This window comes from Lutra lutra, chromosome 9 (genome assembly GCF_902655055.1).
Source record: "Lutra lutra chromosome 9, mLutLut1.2, whole genome shotgun sequence".
NCBI lineage: Eukaryota > Metazoa > Chordata > Mammalia > Carnivora > Mustelidae > Lutra > Lutra lutra.
The window spans coordinates 118,428,744-118,445,402 of NC_062286.1; the positions used below are offsets into that span (position 1 = coordinate 118,428,744).

General features: G+C 49.4%; 1 protein-coding gene across 7 annotated transcripts in view; it reads left to right on the top strand.

Annotated features, from left to right (window-relative positions):
- DNMT3B (DNA methyltransferase 3 beta) overlaps positions 1-16,659 on the top strand; it is a 42,498-nt gene that overhangs the window by 14,026 nt on the left and 11,813 nt on the right. For 3 of the 7 annotated variants that reach the window (XM_047746389.1, XM_047746383.1, XM_047746386.1), the window contains 10 exons: positions 2,671-2,833; positions 3,791-3,852; positions 6,043-6,150; positions 7,417-7,542; positions 8,189-8,398; positions 9,324-9,482; positions 11,826-11,933; positions 12,852-12,996; positions 14,845-14,970; positions 15,121-15,165. In XM_047746389.1, coding sequence (XP_047602345.1) covers positions 2,677-2,833; positions 3,791-3,852; positions 6,043-6,150; positions 7,417-7,542; positions 8,189-8,398; positions 9,324-9,482; positions 11,826-11,933; positions 12,852-12,996; positions 14,845-14,970; positions 15,121-15,165 — 1,246 coding nt within the window. In that variant the 5' untranslated portion in view covers positions 2,671-2,676. Of the gene's footprint in view, positions 1-2,367; positions 2,487-2,670; positions 2,834-3,790; positions 3,853-6,042; positions 6,151-7,416; positions 7,543-8,188; positions 8,399-9,323; positions 9,483-11,825; positions 11,934-12,851; positions 12,997-13,753; positions 13,814-14,844; positions 14,971-15,120; positions 15,166-16,659 lie in introns of those variants that run through there. The other 4 variants (XM_047746384.1, XM_047746388.1, XM_047746385.1 and 1 more) reach the window with 4 other exon arrangements.

The following is a 16,659-nucleotide window of genomic DNA, read 5'->3' on the forward strand; positions in this document are numbered from 1 at the left end:
TGGGGAGGGCTTCCAGGCGGAGGAGGGCAGCAGCAGCCCAAGCTTGGAGACGGCTTTATTCGTCCTCTATGTAGAGTGTGGTCCAGGTAGAAGGGTCAGGGTGGGAGAGGAACTGCACTGCATATCAGTGGGCACAGGCTCCAGACAAAGGTGTGTGTTGCAGGAAGGCCACAAGGGAAGCTACTGTCTGTGCAAACCCCAGGGGATGAAGGCTACAGAGAAGGAATTTGTGTGAACTCACGATCAAATTATGCAATTTGAAGGTGGTTATTTTTGCTGCCCAGGTATCCCAGGATACTTAGAGTTGGCTGGTTTCCTTGCCTGAACCTTCCTCCAGTGCCCATGGGTGCAGTTCCTAGAAGTAGGAGATTTTTCATGAATGTCAACATCTGGCTTTGGGAAGGAGCTCTCTGCTCACGGGTCTGTCTGGTAGACCGTGTAGGGGCTGGCACTGCTGAGGCCCTGGGGTAAGGCCTGAGGTAGTTAATCATTGTCCACTCTGGGCTGCAGGTTCCTCCTGGGCCTGTCTAGGTTGGAGGCTCCTGACTGACACAGTTAAGGGCTGTCTGAGAGAATCCTGGGTCCTGGAGGAGTGTGAAGTAATGGCCCTCCATTTCAGCCTCTGACCTGCTTGCCACCAGCTCCTGAGGAGAAACCCTGGCTTGCCTCTTCTTCCCCTAAGCTTCTGGGGACTCTTGGAATCCTGCACAGTGACCCACCCTCCCACCCTGTGTTAGGCCACCCGGGTTACTTAGTTCACTGGTTTGCCCTGGGGCAGGACACTGGGAATTAATTATTACTTTGAACCACACTCGAGCAGTTTTCCTGGGATTTTGGCTGCTTGGCCTCACAGGATCTGGCCATAGGTCAGCCAGTCTGTTCTTCCGGGTCAGGGCTTGCCAGTGAAAGGGGCTGAGAAGCAGCCGATTGGGCTAGGTCAGGTATTCCTCTTTTCCTTGGGGATGGTGAGATTCCTTTACATGTATTGAGAGAAAATAGACCAGGAAGTGTGAGCTTGCATACGCTGGGCCATGCGGGGGTAAGGACCACACTGGGCTATGGATAAGAATGCATTTAGAACCAGCACAGTGCTCTTTTAACTTGCAAATAATCAAACAGGGATCTTTTGGAAATGTAGGTGTTGACATAGGTCTAGGGCCATGCCTGAGATTTTGTAGCTCTTACCATTTCCCAGGCTGGTCCCTGGGTCTTCTGGGAAATAGGGCAGAGGTCTATCCGCCCCACTACCAGGCCTGCGTGAGGGACAGGTGCAGAGGATGGAATTGGGACCCCAGGTGACATGGAATATCCACTTGGGGGCGCAGCAGAGCAATTCAGACAGAGCCCCTCATCGCCCCCTGGTGGACATGGTGCTATATCACCTGGCAGTCTGCAACCCTGTACCCTTGACGATTATTCTAGAAGCTACCCTGGGACGCGTGCGGGTCATCTGGTACTCTGTGGTGAGTCCCCAAGATGGGGCGGGCATAGGGCTGGGAGTGCTCAGTGCTCATAAGCAGCTCTTCACTGGGAAAGCTTTTTGTCCAGAACAGTAGGGTGTGGTGCCAAGTAGCTCTGGAGCAGTTTGGGGAAATCTAAGGGATGAGAGAATCTGGGGGCCTTATCCTGTACCTAGGCTCCTCTTTTACCTTGGCCTCACCTCTTAGATGTGAATTCTTGACCTGGGAGACTAACCTGGTATGTGTGTCAGTTTTCTTTTTCTATAAAACGGGCCTACGGTCAAATTTTGAGGAGGAATAAATGAAGGGTGCAGGTTCTTGCAGCCAACATATGCCGCAGGCCAGGTCAAAGGTCACAGGGCCCTTGAACCCATCAGTGAAGACCTGGCCTGACCTGGTGGTCTTAGCCGAATAGCCTGGAGATGATGCAGTTACCAGGAGGGGCAGCAGTGGGGAGATGACAGCCCAGAGGTGGGGCGAAGCTGGAGCAGGTAGGGAGCATTCCCCTTGTTAACTGCCCCAGTCTTTTGCCTGTGTTCCTCCATCCTTTCCCTTCTTGGGAACTTGGGACCCTGAGCCCCAGCTGGTGAGGGAGGAGGGGAGTGAGTGACAGGCCGGCAGACCAATGGGCCCCTGAGGTTGGGATGGGGCGGGGCTTGTGCTGCCATGGAGAGGAGAGAAGCTGTTCTGTGGGGGAGGAGGGGGCGGGTGGGAAGAGGACCTGGAGATTGAGGGGAAAGGAGAGAGCAAACAAAGGGGTCAGGAGGGAAAATAATGCACTGGCTTCCTGAGGCCCTGCGGAGGCTGGGCAGGGAGAGGGGGCCAGGGGTAAAGGGGACCAAGGCTGGCGGCAGGCAGGCCGGGGCAGGCGGGTCCTAAATGGCATTGTTTGAAGTGGCCGGCTAATTGCACAGAACAGCCTAAGCCTCAGACCACAGCCCAGCCCCCTCCTCTGTCCTGGGTGCTGGTATCTGAGCCTTCGGGCCGCCTGGCCACATGGAACCAAGTCCTGAGCCTCCGAGTTTGGTGAGGGGGTCAGGTTCTGGGGGGCAGTCTGGGTGGGGTCCTTGGGTAGGAGTATCACCCGGAGAATATGTCAAGGGGCCTCTGTTGGCCTGACGACATAGAGCCACTGGTGGGAGGTTTGGGGTGTACTGCCCCCTTGTGCCCTTGCTTCCCTGCTACCCTGCCCATTCTGGCCCTCCTGCAGGAAACAATGAAGGGAGACACCAGACAACTCAACAGAGAGGAGGACGCCAGCGGGAGGGAAGACTCCATCATCACTAATGGGGGCTGCAGCGACCAGTCTTCTGACTCCAAGGATGCACCCTCACCCCCCATCCTGGAGGCTATCAGCACCCCGGAGATCAGAGGTGGCCGGGCCAGTGGGGAGGAGGGGTGTGGGACAGGCACTGCAGATAACGGCTGGGACGTGAGTCTCTGAGTGGGCTCAGGGCAGGTTGTGGGGAGAGGGTCTGGTCTCTGACAGGCTCTACCACCTCCTGGGGAAGGAAGCCCACTTCTCATCCCTGCCCTTAGGCCCTTCCCCATCCCCCCCCCCCCCACTTCAGCTGGGTCACTGGGGAGGTAACCCCAAGGTGATGATGACACCCGTCTTTTCCCAGCCATGGCTGGGGTGCTTGCAGCATAGGCTGGGATCTTTGGCCCTTTTGCAGTGGGACCCTTCTCCCCTGTAGCTGGGATTGTGATTATGTGGGAAGATGACACTCTAGTGGGGACGGTCTGAGACTTGCTTCCTTTCCCCTCCTTCCCTTCCCCACCCCTCCCCTGCATAGTTCTGGATCACATCACCTGGGGTCCTCCCCACTGAGATTTTCTATTTTCTGACCCAGCTGTTTTTGGAAAACCCTGTATTGTCCCATCCTGCTGTTGAAATCCCCTGGAGCTGTGCTGTCCAATAGAAGATTCTGTGTGAGGGTGAAAGTGTTCTGTTTTCTGCATTGTTCGCTATAATAGCCACTAACCACATGTGAGCACTTGAAATGTGACTGATACGCCAGGCACTCGATTGTTCATTAATTGTAGTTTGGTGGCCACAGTTCTGGAAGGAATTTGATGCCTTCCCTCACGAGTATCTCCAGTATTGTTTTCAGTCATATTATGTGCCTGGCTCTGTGCCCTGTTGCTTTATGAATACATTTGGCGGTCCACAGATCCTGAGGGGCTAGGAATTAACCCCTGAGGATGCCAGTGGGTTTAAGAGAGGAGACACCAGGGACAGCACTGCAGGTCAGCAAGGGAGGATGTGGCTGTTCCCCAACCCGGGACCCTGCCCCTTCCTCCAAACAGACTCTGGTTCTTTATTCCAGGTCGCAGATCAAGCTCTCGGCTGTCAAAGAGGGAGGTCTCCAGTCTGCTAAGTTATACTCAGGTATACGTTCTACTTTCTCCAGGGTCCCAGAGGAATTCCCCTTGAGCTTGCATTAAATGGGAACTTGGAGGCTCCTCCAAACTTGAACCCAGTATATTTGTTAAATGATGAAATTCCAACACTCCTGAGCACACAGAGGCCTTTGAACAACCTCATGAATGATGGCAATTTTTGTTAAGTGCCAAGTCTTTTTTAAAATCATAAACATTTATTTTACCAAATTACAAATTTTTTTAATAACTGGTTATTGAGCATATTTTTTGAAGTTATCTTTTTCTCAGTGGATGATTAGTTATATTGATAAATTTCTAATGTAGTAAACCATTCTTTTTTTTCCTGGAGTGAGCCCAACTTGGTTGTGGTGTTTTGTTTATTTTTTTTAAGATTTTACTTATTGATTTGAGAGAGACCGTGAAGGCATGAGAGGTGAGAAGGTCAGAGAGAAACTCCCCATGGAGCAGGGAGCCATCCCAGGCTCCCTGGGACTCTATCCCAGGACTCTGGGATCATGACCTGAGCTGAAGGTAGTCACTTAACCCACTGAGCCACCCAGGCTCCCGGTTATGGTGTGTTTTCAATTTGATTTACTTTAGCATCTTCATGAATAAAATGGGTATATGATTTTATCAGAATATATTTGTGTCTGGTTTTGATAATCAGGGTTATGTGGCCTCATGGGAAGTTTTTTTTTCCAAGATGGAAATAACTTGCTGGGCTTCTTGTAGGGGAATTTAAACAATCATTGCAAGATCTTTGAATACTTGCAGCAAAGCTTCTAGTGAGTTTTTTTTCAAGTTGTAGTTTTTCATAATTTTTTTTTTTTTCACCCTCACACAGAAAAAGATTTTATTTATTTGACAGAGTCAGTGAGAGAGGGAATACAAGCAGGGGCAGTGGGAGAGAGAGAAGCAGGCTTCCCGCCAAGCAGGGAGCCTGACGGACTTAATCCCAGGGCTCTGGGACTATGACCTGAGCCGAAGGCAGAGGCTTAATGACTGAGCCACCCAGGCACCCCATCGTAATGTTTTTTTTTTATTCCTGACATCATTTCTGCCTCCTGTGTTCTTATTAATCATAGTAGAGTTTTTTCACTTGGGTTACTGGTTCTTTTTTTTGAAGAACCAGTGTCACGTGCTGGGGACAAAGTTACGGACAAATAAAAATTCACATTTGCACAGCTTCTGTTTTGTTGGAGAGCAACCAGTGGGGACACAGATGGGTTGAGGAAGAGCTGTGGATATTTGGGACCATGTGGTCCAGCCATCTGAGTTCGGGTATACTGTTACCAGTAGTGGGAATGGAACCTCCTGTCTGAGCATTTCCTCTGAGCCTAGCCTTGGGCGAGGCTTGCATCCTTCCCTTCTCACTATCACTCTGTTGTGCTACAAGGGAATTACTGTTAGAGTTTTAAAGAGGAATGGACTCAGTCAAGGCCACAAGATTGGCAAGTGAAAAATCCAATTCTTAATTCAGGATCTGGGCCCAGGGTTGCTCACAAGCTGTCCAGTTTTTGTGCCCAAGTTTTGGGTTTTGCTCTGGGGATGGGACGCGCATTAGGGGTTCTTCATGACTTGACACAGAATTGGTGCCCTTTCTTCCTGGTCGTGGTGTCAGGAAACATCTTTCTTGAACCTCCGATTTCTTTTTTTTTTTTTTAAAGATTTTATTTATTTATTTGACAGAGATTACAAGTAGGCAGAGAGGCAGTCAGAGAGAGGAGGAAGCAGGCTCCCTGCTGAGCAGAGAGCCCGATGTGGGGCTCGATCCCAGGACCCTGGGATCATGACCTGAGCAGAAGGCAGAGGCTTTAACCCACTGAGCCACCCAGGTGCCCTGAACCTCCGATTCTTGGCAGACACTCAGTTGTGCAGGCTGACCAGCTCTCCCTGCGGGGTGCAGCAGAATCCATCTCCCCCAGGGGGGAGGGGTGGGGTACGGACAGGAGTCCTAAAGACGTATATTGCTTTCATACCCTATCTTGGGATTTTACTGGGATTTTATTTTTCTGTCACGTCTTGAGTTTGTGATCCCCATGGCAAGCCCTTGTAAAGAATTTTTTTGAACAAAATGTGATAGTTGAAAATACCTTGAGGTCACTTGGGCCAAAATGATGGACTCTTCATTCTTACACTGTTTTAGTTATGTAACCTTTTAATGACCTTTACAATTCCTAATGCTTCATTTCTAAAGGATCTGACAGGTGACGGCGATGGCGAGGGGGAAGACGGAGATGGCTCTGACACCCCGGTGATGCCCAAACTCTTCCGAGAAACCAGGACTCGGTCTGAGAGCCCAGCTGTAAGTCGCCTGCCCCTCAGCCCTTCCGACCACGTGTAGGCCTGCGTGGAAGAAACCTGTCTTGGATCCTCCTTTCTCCTTGGAGGTTTAGAGAGCGAGGTGAACAAATGGTTAGAAATTGGAAAATGACCACAAGGCTTGCTTTCACAGGGCAGGTTTTCAGCTCTTTGGGCACTTCTGGCTTTAAGTGCCCAAGAGAGATAGTTTGTAGCTGGATGGCTCAACCAGTGGTTGCCTTTGGGAGTTCTTTCTGCAAGTAGATTCTGTGACTGACAGTGTGAGGCCTAGAAAGACAGTCTTTGCTAATGACACCCATCCTGTTGGAGAGTGGGGGTGGGGGTTTCACTTGGTGACCACTGTAGGTCTAGTTTATAATCTCACCCAGCATGTGATATATGTCATGCTCTTCTTAAAGACAAGAGAAGATTCCAGTAACTAATGACACCCATCCTGTTGGAGAATGGGGGTGGGGGTTTCACTTGGTGACCACTGTAGGTCTAGTTTATAATCTCACCCAGCATGTGATATATGTCATGCTCTTCTTAAAGACAAGAGAAGATTCCAGTAACTTACCAAAGTTAAACAGTAATTCTTTTTAAGAATCTTTGAAATTTTTTTAAGAATCTTTGAAATTTTATTTTATGATTGGTTGATTTGATTTTAGAGAGAGAATGAGTGAGCAAACAGGGTGGGGGGCAGAGGGGGAAAGAATCCTGAAGCAGACTGACTCCCTGTTGAATGTGGAGCCCATTGTGGGGCTTAATCCCAGGACCCTGAGATCGTGACCTGAGCGGAAAAACAGAGTCCACCGTTAACCCCCTGAGCCCAGGTGCCCCATGAACAGTCAGTTTCATGTGTAGGATTTGAATAGAGATATTGCAGGTTCATGCCAAGGGCTTTCCTCTTGATGTTCCAGTACCTTCCTGAAGTAGGCAACAAATTATTCCAATGCTTTTGGGGGAAAGTGTTTGGTTTGGATTTTAGCCTTCATTCAGTCTGCAGTTGCCTGCTGTCTTGGTCGGGCAGCCTGGGATCTGCTGTGGGCTGCTGGCAGGCCTGGGGACACCCTACCCACCCCTCTCCCACTAATGGAAGTTTCAGGGAAGGGGGGAACGTGGCCAGTCCAGAACTCTTCCCTAGCTTAACCACCTTGTTCACTTCTGTTGATGCGAGGTGACCTTTCCAGTCGGGTCCTCTTGGCCCCCTGTCCGGAACTCCATGCCTATAGTCACCAGCTGCCTCGTGCTTATCCTCTCTTGCTTCCAGGTCCGCACTCGAAATAACACCAGTGCCTCCAGCCGGGAGCGGCCCCGGCCCTCCCCACGTTCCACCCGAGGCCGGCAGGGCCGCAATCACGTGGATGAGTCCCCCGTGGAGTTTTCAGCTACCAGGGTTGGTTCCCCCAGATAACCCCAGTCTCTCTAAGGGGAAGATCTTCCTCTCACTGGGCCACCCAGAGTGGCTGGTGTGTAACCTACATCCGTTCTTCACTCTTACTACCTTTTTACGGTCTTGCTTTTCTTTCCTTTCTGGTTGCCCGATGACTTCTCTCCTGGCCTGATCCTGGATGGAACTCGGGTGGGAATGTGCAAATTCCTCTACTGACAGGGTTCTTAGCTCCTCCTCGGGAATGAGCTTGAAACTCCTTACTCCAGAACTGTTTTGTCTCCCTGGTATCATCTTTGACTGTCTTGAGGCAACCCCAATGGTTACTGCAATTCTCCACTCCTGGTGCAAGGCTGGGCACACAGTAAGCGTTTGAGGAAACCAGCGGCCCTCTCTCAGCTTGGCTCCCAGAGGCTCTCGGCATCCCTCATCATTATTCCGCCTTTGTCCTTGGTTCTGTCTCTCCTGAAGGAGGTTTTTTCCCACCACTTGAGGGGTAATGGATCCTGGAAAACTGTCCTTGGTGGTCTCTGTTCCCTTCAACTTACGTCTTCACTGTTTCTGCTCATTTGGGAAGCAACTGGGGTTCCACTGGTCTCTGGTCACCTACCTGGTGTGCTGTGGCCCAAGTTCCGTGTCTTTCTATCCACAGTCCCTGAGGCGGCGGACAGTATCCTTGGCAGGCACCCCGTGGCCGTCCCCAGCCAGCCCCTACCTCACCATTGACCTCACGGATGATGACGTGGTGCCCCAGAGCAGCAGTACCCCCTACGCCCGCCTGGCCCAGGACAGCCAGCAGGATGGCCCCGAGTCCCCACAGGTGGACCTGGAGGCTAGAGATGCCGACAGCGCTGAGTATCAGGTACCACCAGGATGGGCTAAATAATAAGGAAGAACATGCTTACCCATCAGGGTTATTCCTACCTTTTTTGGGGGGAGGGGTCGCGTCTGTTGTAATATTTGAATTTCTTTAGTCTGCAGATTTTCCATATGCTGTCTCCTTCCTTTATCCTGCTGTTCTGCCAGTAGTAATTCAAGCACCTGATGAATGAATTTCTGAATGTCACATATTTGTATCAAATACACGTGCCTTGTTTGTATATGTAACATGTGTTGTGATTCTGTTCATGTTTTATGTACAGTTGTAGCCTAGTTACTTTGTTAGGAGCTGGAGTCGCCTCTCTCAGGTCTGTGGTCCCCTGTATTCTGTAATCCTGTCTTGTGTATTCGTGATTAACTGGTGGGGGTGGTTCACTCCACTGCTGGGTTCATACCGTGTGTGGACATCTGTTGCAAAGAAGTCTTGTTTGTTTCCTATGTTTATCAGATTTTAGGTCTGTTTGAGTAACCTTTTTTTTCCATGGGCATTTCACATTTCATGGTTCAGCTTTTTGAGTGCAAATGTCCACAATTTGCTTTTTAATGGCTTTGGAATAGCCTGTTAGACCCGACCATGGAAAACCCCAGGTGATTGTCATGGCTTAACTCTAGTCTTACTTTCCTGTGTTTTCAGTTGACATCTTTGATTCCCAAATATGAGGTTAAATGTTAAAGGTGAAATTTCACAAATTTTAATAAATCCCATGTTCCTGTCAAAAAACCAAACTGACCCCTTAATTATATATTCAAGGGGTTCTCACTGCTATTTCTTACTTTTTCAAAGTAATGGTCCAACTTGGATCCTGGGTCAGTGGCCTTTGGGGTTAGTGGGGTGGACAAGATTCTTTCCTTGGCCCAGTGATCTGTCTCATTGGGATTCCTTCATGTGGTTTTTTTTTTTTTTCCAGGATGGGAAGGAGTTCGGGATAGGGGATCTCGTGTGGGGAAAGATCAAGGGCTTCTCCTGGTGGCCTGCCATGGTGGTGTCATGGAAGGCCACTTCCAAGCGCCAGGCCATGTCCGGCATGCGGTGGGTCCAGTGGTTTGGTGATGGCAAGTTCTCTGAGGTGAGTCGGGCCAGGCAGGCTCTCATGGGCCACAGACCCATTTCCTTAGTTTCCTTTATTACCTTGTATACTTGACTTTTTAAGATGCGTGGCTTGTGACTGCTTTCTTCAGATGGGTGAGGCTTTTTGACTCCTTGTGTCTAGGAAGGACAAAAATTTCCTGTTAACTGACATAAAAGACATACAGGGTCTCTCAGACCCAGAGCTTAGTCTGTCTACACTTAACAGGAGATGAAGAGCTGGAAAGTATTCTGAAGCCACTTGTGGCCACTTGTGCTCTGTTGGTTTTTACTTATTTCTCAGGGCAGAGTCACCAGGATGGATTCCTGGGCAGACAACTCAAAAGATTCTCTTTTGAGAAGCCTGGAAGAGACAGGAAGGTGTTCTGTTTGTTCTGAGAGGTGTGGGGAGGGGCGTGGGAGGAGAGGTGGGCCTAGGGGCATTGCAGACAACTGATTTTAGGGTTTGTTGATTATTGATACTAAGCTTTTTTCTTTAAAGATTTATTTATTTGGGAGGGAAGGTGGGTGTTGGGGGAACAAGAACTGAGCACAAAACGGGACCATGGCTTGATCTCATGACTCTTGAGATCATGATCTGAGCTGAAACCAAGAGTCAGCTGTGTAACCGACCACACCACCCAGGTGTCCTAAACTTTGTAGTTTTTTTTTGTTTGTTTGTTTTGTTAACCATTTTAAGTTCCTTTTTGATGGAAGTCTGTGGGGTAAGAGCTTTGTTTGTTGGATGTGAATCTGGCAGTTTCCTTAAAGCTTGTCAACGGCACATTCTGAGCTCTCCACATTCTGAGCTCTCGGGTTGTGATGAGAATACTGTAGGCAATACTTGGCCTGTGATTGTCTCTTTTCGAAATGTCAGTCCCACCTTCATATCTGGAGGTTTGTTGAGGAACAGTAGCAAGCTGGGTTGGGATGGAGGCAGATGTGGGAATAGAGAACCATCCCAGTACATCTGTGGGATTCAGGAACCTCAAATTGAGGTTCTTTTTTCCACCATGATTTTGATTTGCCAATAACACACTGACACTCCCCAAGGGCAATGAGTCTTCCTTGACGGGTAGAATGCATGTAGATACTTTGCCTGGCCAGCAGAGGGAGCAGGATGACAAATGTCTTGGGCCTTTGCTCTCCCTGAAGCATCTTAACTGCAGGGATGTGGGCCATGAGTTCTGTGAAATGAAGAGAGACATGGATTGTTTGTAATTGCTTTTGGCCCAATGAGACCTATAATGAGCTTGCAAGACAGGGTCTGATGCTAATAGGATGACTTGTGTGGCTGCTAGCATAATAGTACGGGATTGCCACACAGGTCCTGGTGCTTGGGCTACACTGTCCTAGAGCAGTTTAGTGCTCGGAACAGCACCTGCATTTCTATGTACGACCTCACTGATCTCTAGGTTCTTCTTTTTTTTTTTTCTTAAAGGTTTTATTTATTTATTTGACAGAGATCACAAGCCGTTAGAGAGGCAGGCATGTAGAGAGGGGGAAGCAGACTCCCCGCTAAGCAGAGAGCCCAATGCAGGGCTCGATCCCAGGACCCTAAGATCATGACCTGAGCCGAAGGCAGCGGCTTAACCCACTGAGCCACCCAGGCACCCCTGATCCCTAGGTTCTTATAAATGGTGGCAATAGCCCCTCATGGGAGGTCAGGGTGAGAGATATAAAAAAAAAGAGGTTGGCATGAGAGTAAGCAAGCCCTCAGGGGAAGGGAAGGTCACATGGCTTTCAGGGCTGATCAGTGTCCCTGAACACCAGTTTCTTCTTGTCCCATCTGCAACCTAACGTGTTCGTGCACAGCCAGGGGACTCGGGGTGTGAGCCTTGTGGACTAGGGATATTTGGCCCCAGTGGAAGGCACATAGCAACAAATCACAGTAACTAAAAACTGCTCACTCTGTGCCAAGCAGTGTTCTCAAAATACGTGCATTAAATCAATTCTGTTAATAAAAGCCTACATCACAGCTGTTTGTCATGCTCTGGAAGGAGGAAAGAACACGTGCAAAGGCACCAATGTCGGGGCATCCATGGTGAATGTCAAGACTCAGAGGGGCCTATACCAACAACCCTGTGGGTCCGTGGATCTTAGAATATATACAAATAAAGGGCACGATTGATCGTATCCCTTCGGAGAATCCTACTTTCTCCCACTTGGAGTGTCATGTTCGCCATGCTTCTGGCTATAGGGTATGTTAAGAGGCTGTGCTCCTGTTTGTTTTCTGCTTTTCTTTCTAGTCTATAGCTAGATCTGCAGGAATAAAGCTGGGAGAGACCCAGGACACTCCATACCCAGGCTGTACATGGATGTTGATGATGGCTTTCTCTTCTAGGTCTCTGCAGATAAGCTAGTGGCCCTGGGGCTGTTCAGCCAGCACTTCAACCTGGCAACCTTCAATAAGCTGGTCTCTTACAGGAAGGCCATGTACCATGCATTGGAGGTAACATGGTAGTGGGTGGTGAGGGCCTGACCCTGAGAGCAGAGGTAAAGTGAGAGACTTCTAGAAAACCACCTCAGGCCCCAGTGTGCCCAGTGGTAGCGGGGGGGCAGAGCCACCAAGGAGAAAGTGTATGTAAACATGACAGGAGCCCATTGACTAGGAAGGAAAGGAAGGGATTTGAGACCTTCCATGAGTTCCCAGCACTACCCCCAGCTTCGATGCTCACTGACGGAGAGAAGAGGAACCCTCAGGGGCAGGAGACAAATATTCCTATCTCTGAATAAGCTTTTCCAGGGCCTCAAAGCCTCCTTCCTTTGAGTGTTGTGGTTGGAGGTCAAGACTGGAGAGCAGCTGAGGCCAGCTGCTTCCTCTCCTTGTCCTCAGGCCTGTCATTCATTACCTCTGCCTTGATTCGGAAATGTGATGGTCCTTGGAAATGTAATGGTCCGTGGCCTTGGTCCAGCATTCATGAACCTGTCTCTGTGCTTAATTAGACATGTAAAACTTTGGTGTCTCTGAAATAGGACTTAATACTTGAGGCCTCCCCAGCTTCATTGGTAGGGGGAATAAAACCAGAAATCTGAAACTTCTCAGAGGCGGTGAGACATGCTGGCTGATACTTCTCGTATTGCCGATCCTCTGCCCTTTGAGAGGGAACTGAGCACTCATGGCCCTATGGGGAAGAGATCATGTTTGGTATCTACATGGAGAGACTGAATTCCCCCTCCATGGCCTCCTGCCTGCCTGTCTTCCTACACAGGCCCCTCCTCCCTGTCACATACCACAGCTCAGGACAGCTGCTGGGCTATGAAAGGGACCAGTGTGAAGAGGAATGCAGGCCCCAGCTGGGGGAGTCCCTGGGTGTGGCCTGGCTAGGACCCACCCCCCCTGTTCATCAGAGCCTCTTTATCTCCGCAGAAAGCCAGGGTGCGGGCTGGCAAAACTTTCCCCAGCAATCCTGGAGACTCCTTGGAGGATCAGCTGAAGCCCATGTTAGAGTGGGCCCACGGGGGCTTTAAACCCACTGGGATCGAGGGCCTCAAACCAAACAACAAGCAACCAGGTGGGACTGGGTCCCTGGGTAGCACCCAATGTCCACTGCTGGTGGGGACCCTCTTGGGAGATGCAGTCCCCCTGCTGCCACCTACCCTCCTGTCAGCCCTGGGCCTCTGTCACCCTGTGAACCCCCAGGGAAGCTGGGAAAGCAAACAGCCCAGCCTTTTTCAGCTTCCCTAGTCACGTTTTTCCTGCTGAAGGTCAAGTACATGTAATTGGGTTGAATCTGCTCTGAAAACTTGAGTAAACAGAAGGGCAAGATGGAATCTTCATTGGTGCCTTTTTTTTTTTAAATTTTAAGATTTTATTTATTTATCCAACAGAGATCACAAGTAGGCAGAGAGGCAGGCAGAGAGAGGAAGAATCAGGCTCCCTGCCAAGTATAGAGCCCAATGTGGGGCCTGATCCCAGGACCCTGAGACCATGACCTGAGCAGAAGGCAGAGGCCCAACCTACTGAGCCACCCAGGCACCCTGGTCCTTTTTTTTTTTAAAGGAAAAATTAATAAGCTGTGCTCACTGGAGAAAACATGGAAGTGTTAACCCCTGTGCCCCCCCCCATCCCAACCCTGTAAGCCACTTCCATTCAGAAAGAGGTATCTCCCGTCCTAAGGGTTTGACCGGTACCATATCTCCTCTAATGAAAGATGTCACTCCAGAAATCCCAGATGCCTGAAATCCAGAATTTGTCTTAAAAATCCATACATTTAACATAGTATTTTCTGTTTTGTTTTGTTTCCCTCCCCCCCCCCCCCCACAAATAAGTGGTTAATAAGTCGAAGGTGCGTCGTGCAGGCAGTGGGAACTTAGAATCAAGGAAATACGGTATTCCCTTCCCATATTTTGACTATGTACTGTTTTCTCTGTACTATCTTTCCATTTCTTGCGTATACAGTGGTCACTGGGAAAGAATCCAATCTGTTAAAAAGTCAACCTGAGCCCTCACCCACCCCTTCACTCCCAACCCTCTTCACAACTGCCCTCCAGGTTAACGTTGGGTGTGCACATCCTTCCAGCCTTTTCTGTACACTAGTTGGATTCCTGCTTTCCCTTTGTTTTGCAATTCTAATAGTGTATGCACTGTCAAATGTAATTTTGTCACTAAAGTGTCCTTAGGATTTCTAATGGCTACATCATTTCCTTTAACCATGTTCCTCATAGCTGGTATTTATAGAATGAATGAAAATGTAATGGGAACTTAAAGAAATACATAAACAGTGGCCACATAATAGACTTTTGTCTAGTAGCAACATTGGAAAAAGTACCAAAAAGGGTGAAATTAATGTAAATCCAGTATTTCCAGCATTTTACTATTTCTAACAATCTGCACAAAAATTAGAGTTGAAAGTTAAATTTTTAGAGCAGTTTTCAAAATCTATTATTTTGAGGACTTAGGGATCGCTCAGTTTTTATGCTGTTTTCATTAGAAATACTAGATGATCTATTTTTATGGATGACCCAAGTTCCTGATGAACCAGTTGATTGGCTCCACTTCTGGTTTTTAGTGTATTTCCGGATTAAAGGTGAAATGGAGTCACTCAGGTACACAAGTCATATCTAGTGCTGAGTCAGTACATGTGGCTGTTACTCTGTGCTGGCATCAGAGACAAAGCTGGGTCTCATTTTCCTTGTGCCAGATATGGCACCCATTGCTGTTCAAACCCCTATAAAAACATAGCGAGGAATTCTGAATTCTGTTCTCATCCGAGTTGCCCACAGAGGGGCTGTAGGACACGCAGTGTGGACCCATGTCATGGCCCAGATGCTGGTAGGCACCAGGCATGGCGTGGTTCTATCCCAGTCCCCTGATCCCCCCTGTACCGCTGCCCCGGCTGCCATCTCCTTACCTTTCACAGAGAACAAGACCAGAAGACGTACAGCTGACGACTCTGCTGCCTCCGACTACTGCCCCCCACCCAAACGCCTAAAGACCAACTGCTACAACAATGGCAAAGACCGAGGAGAGGAGGACCAGAGTCGAGGTGACCATGGGCCAGTGAGGAGGCTGGCAGGGTCGATCTCACTTGCGGTCAGGGTGGACGTCAGGAAGGGCCATTCAGCAGGGGTGTGTGCCTGCCTCATGGAGGAAGCAGCTCCCTGACTCCGTGCCACATCTGCTCTTTTCTCAACAGAACAAATGGCTTTGGATGTTAGCAACAACAAGAGTAACCTGGAAGGTAAGGGGCTCTTCCCTTGGTGGTCTCCCCTTCACGCCCTGTGTAGTGCTCAGGGTTGAATTTAGCCTTAGCCTGCTTTCCTGCCCTGCTGGAGTCCAAGCCAGAGCTGTGCCTTGGCCTCAGGTTGGGGTGGGCTCATCTTTGTTGCTGCATTTAATAGAATGCATTGCCTGATTCTGCCCCTGTGAGTGAGCAAGGCAGTGGGGTTGGGGTAGTTTGGCCCAGAGAACCCCAAACCTGAAACCAGTATCTGTGGCATCTTGGGTCTTCCCAGACAAGAACTGGAGCAGGCTTTTTTTTTTTTTTTTTTAAAAGATTTTATTTATTTATTTGTCAGAGAGAGAGAGAGAGCGAGCACAGGCAGACAGAGTGGCAGGCAGAGGCAGAGGGAGAAGCAGGCTCCCCACAGAACGAGGAGCCTGATGTGGGACTCGATCCCAGGACACTGGGATCATGACCTGAGCCGAAGGCAGCGGCTTAACCCACTGAGCCACCCAGGCGTCCCTGGAGCAGGCTTTGAGGTGCAAGGCAGACACACACTTCACCATGGTCAGTCTCTCAAGCCAACTCTGGTCTGTTTGTCCTGGCTGGGAATTAACCACTGGAATTAAAACACTGCCCAGAATGTATCAAAATGAATTCAGAATGTGTGAGAACAAATGGACTCTCCCTTGCTTCCTTAGACTGATGTCCTTTTGTTAACAAATATTTATTGAGTGGTTATCTCAACTCTGGGTAGGAAAACAACACAGCTCCTGATCTAGAACACCCTGGGGAAAGCTCACATTTGGAGCAGTTCCTCCTGTTGATTCTGGAAACCTTGACACATAATCCTTCCATTCCTCAAGACTCATCACCTATTTGTGCTGCCTGACTGGGGGTGCTTTGTCTCAGGCTTTTTTTTTTTTTTTTTTTTTTAAAGATTTATTTATTTTAGAGAGCCAGAGTATAGGTAGGAGGAATCTCTAGCAGACTCTGCTCAGAGCGGAGCCCAGGGCATGGCTCAGTCCCTTAACTCAGAGATGACTGCCTGAGCCAAAACCAAGAGTCAAATGCTTAACCTGACTGTACCACCCAGGCACCCAGGTCTCAGGCATCATAATGGCCTTGCCCACATGACCAGTGGTGTGAGTGGGTCCTGGTCTGCTGGTGTGAGGGCAGCTGGATGTCCTAATGGGAAGGGGAACCCTTGTTCTGAGTACACCCATGGCTGTGTGTGGGGGTGGTTGTAGGCAATTCTTAGGAAGACAAAAGCAAATTGGCCTCACCGTAAATTTCCCAGGTTTGTCTTTAAAGAATCTCAAAAAGAGTTTCATACCAGGCTCTCCCAAGCAAGTCCCTGTGCTATCATGGCCTTGGCTCTGAGTCCTGCCCCAGGTCTTCCAACATGCCCAGACCTCTGCCTATGTTTGGGACCTCCTGCTTGGGGCTCCTGTTCCAGCCTCTCCCGATCTCTGGAACGAGGCTGGCAGCTTTGAAGCATTGCTGAAAGGA